This window comes from Lolium perenne, chromosome 4, assembly GCF_019359855.2.
Source record: "Lolium perenne isolate Kyuss_39 chromosome 4, Kyuss_2.0, whole genome shotgun sequence".
Lineage (NCBI taxonomy): Eukaryota > Viridiplantae > Streptophyta > Magnoliopsida > Poales > Poaceae > Lolium > Lolium perenne.
The window spans coordinates 282,936,734-282,939,534 of NC_067247.2; the positions used below are offsets into that span (position 1 = coordinate 282,936,734).

At 56.6% G+C, this 2,801-nt stretch overlaps 1 protein-coding gene across 1 annotated transcript; it reads right to left on the bottom strand.

The window, feature by feature from the left end:
* Positions 1-263: 263 nt before the first annotated feature.
* LOC127295569 (calcium-binding protein CP1) lies at positions 264-1,111 on the bottom strand. Its single transcript, XM_051325535.2, has one exon. The coding sequence runs from the start codon at positions 946-948 to the stop codon at positions 451-453; it is 498 nt and encodes a 165-aa protein (XP_051181495.1). The 5' UTR covers positions 949-1,111; the 3' UTR covers positions 264-450.
* Between the last annotated feature and the right edge of the window lie 1,690 nt (positions 1,112-2,801).

Here is a 2,801-nt window from a genome sequence, read left to right on the forward strand (position 1 = left end):
ATTAAAAATTTCCATACAGCTAGGCAGTATACTACTACCTCTGTCCATTTTTAGATGTTAAAATTTTGTCTAAATTCGAATGTATCTAGACATTTTTTAGACATAGATACATCCAAATTTAAATAAACCACTGGACATCTATTAACAGACGGAGGGAGTATATAAATGCTCCAGGGTTAAACTTTGCGAGTAAAAGAAAACAGGTGCTGCCAGCTTCACAGTTTCTTCCGTCTAGATCAATGGAGAATAGAGACGCAGCACAATGCAGGATAAATTTTCTTTAATTAAGGTGTAACAGCTGTTACTACGATACAGACAAAACTCACGACTAACGAGAACCGCTGAATCAACATCCTGCTCATCCCCACCAACCAAATTTCGGGGAAAAGGTCCCAAAAAATCAAGTTTCAGTGTTTTTTTTTTACACATTCTCCGGACTATTTTAGAACCTCACGCGGCGGCCTCAAAGTCCACGGCGAGTATTCTGGCGAGCGCCTCGAGCCCCACGCCACCGTCACCGTCTCCCGCGACGCTGATCATTGCGCGGACCTCGTCGTCGTCGACGGGCATGCCGGCCCAGCCGAGGTAGGCCTTGAGGTCCTCGAAGCCGACCTTGCCGTCCCCGTCGCGGTCCATGAGGCGGAACGCGTCCTCCATCGCGGACGTGCAGCCGCCCGAGGCGCCCTTGGCGGCGGCGCCGGTGGCGCGGCCGAGGAGGCCCTCGAACTCGTGGTACTGCACGAAGCCGTCGCGGTCGGCGTCCGCGGCGGCGATCATGGCCGCGATGTCGTCGTCGCTGGTGGCGCCGCCGGTGTTGGCGTAGAAGGACTTGAGGTCGTCGCGGCTGATGCGGCCGTCGCGGTCCGCGTCCAGCACGTCGAACGCCGGCCGCAGGTCACCCGCGCCTGCGGGGTGGTCGAGGCCCGCGTACTTGCCGCCGGGACACATGATTGCTGCTGCGCGGAGGAGGGAATGGAATGGGAAAGGAAGCCGCCGCGGAACGGAGCAGTCTTGGGCTCTGCTAGATCGGAACGCGGCCTCTGTTTTCTCGGGCGGCAGAGAGGGGTCAGAGAGGCTAATTGCGGCTTTGGGTATTGGTTTTCGAGGAGAGGAGGCCCGGATTTATAGGCGAGGGAGCGGGATTCTCCAGCTCGGCAGGAGTGCTTCCGTGGACCGGGTCTACGGGCACCGGTCCATTGGATCGCACCCTTGATCTGGCGGATTCGCACCGGGTGACGGGCGTTTGGTGGAGGTGGTGGGCAGGGTCCTGGGAGCAAGCGCCGTTTGTCAACACGGGAAATATCAGTACAATATTAAATGGTTTGATTTTTCGATGTGAGGTTGGAGGCAGCTTGGAGGGCAAGGAGCCGTCCATGCGATGCCGGCGCTACGGCCAAGTTCACGCCGGTCCAAGAGGGGTGACATGCAGGGTGACGTCAACGGTCAGTCTCCGAGAGCAGTCTCCGTCCGTGTGAGATACGTCGTGCCGTCACCAGGGGGAGGGGATTCGACGAACCGTAGAATCCGAGTAATTGCTCGTGAAGTCGTGAGCCCGTGTGGACATGTGGTGTAGCCGTGTCAATGATTTTGCACCTTTCGCAGGGGAACGCACGCACGTGACTGTTTTCAAGAGTGAAAGGTGCGGTGCCACGTCTGTGTTCTGAAAAAGGTAAGACGTGGGAGAGCCAGCCGTTTCGACAGGTATAATTCATCTGGTTTTGCTAGCCTATAAGCTTACATAGAACCTGGTGAGTTGTAACCACCGGTAGCGCTCAGCCAGAGAAGGGTCGATGTAGACGTGTAGGGTGACAAACGCAGTTACGGCGCCCATCGGTGTCGACCCGTTTTGCTGACAAGCCGTGGTCTGTAGAAGATGGCTACAAGTTTTATGTAGTAGTCGATACGCGTTCAAAAATAAACGCTGACGTCACCTGGGTATGCGAAGCCAATACGAATACACATTCCCATACCTATTTGATTCGGTTTTACCACAGTAGTGGTAGTTTCATGCTATGGGCGGCGAATACGCACAAACCCTGTGGATTCCAGTTTGTGTGGAGGCAGGTGCCTAGCTCCACAACCGACGGCGGAAACAGCTTTCACACGGTGACAGAATCCGGGCCGGCAAGCCGATATGGTGGCGGTAAGAGCATCCCACCCGTTGGGCTCCCCAGGCCGGAAATCCGGCGTTATTTAGCGCCGGATGGATGTATTCATTTTCCCAGCCACGAGCCCATGGTCGCCTTCTAACACGCACCCACCGCGTGCATAGCGACAGTGCAGTCACCGAGAAGGGCAATCGTCGGAGTGCCCTCGACGCATTGAACCGTCGCGAAGTGGTCTGGAGAGCCCAAACGACTCGTCGGGAACAGTCGAAGTGGCCTCGATGCGAGAACCGCCATAATGGAGCACGAACTCCGCGGAAGAGCAACCGCCGCTCTCTTCGTCGAGAGACCTACATATACGGTTTCCGACGGCCGACGCCATTCATCTGTTCTCTCCTCACCATCCTCCGTCAACCATGAGCGATCTCTCTTGGCCATCGGACACCGATAGCGAGGGAAAGCCGCCTGGATGGCGCCATTGGTGGGATAAAGCTGCATCGTCCAGCAGCGACGATTCCCCCCCGTCGGCCAGCGAGGACGAATGGGTTGACGACGAGGAGGAGGACGCATGGGATGACGACGAGGAGGAGGACGAAGAGGCCGAGGAAGAGGCCGAGGAAGAGGAGGAGGAGCAGCAGGAGGAGGACGACGAAGAGGCTGAGGACGCTGACGAGGAGGAGGACTCAACTTCCTCCG

Excerpts from the sequence above, each read along its gene's own strand:
- LOC127295569 (XM_051325535.2), bottom strand. The coding sequence starts at position 948 with ATGTGTCCCGGCGGCAAGTACGCGGGCCTCGACCACCCCGCAGGCGCG.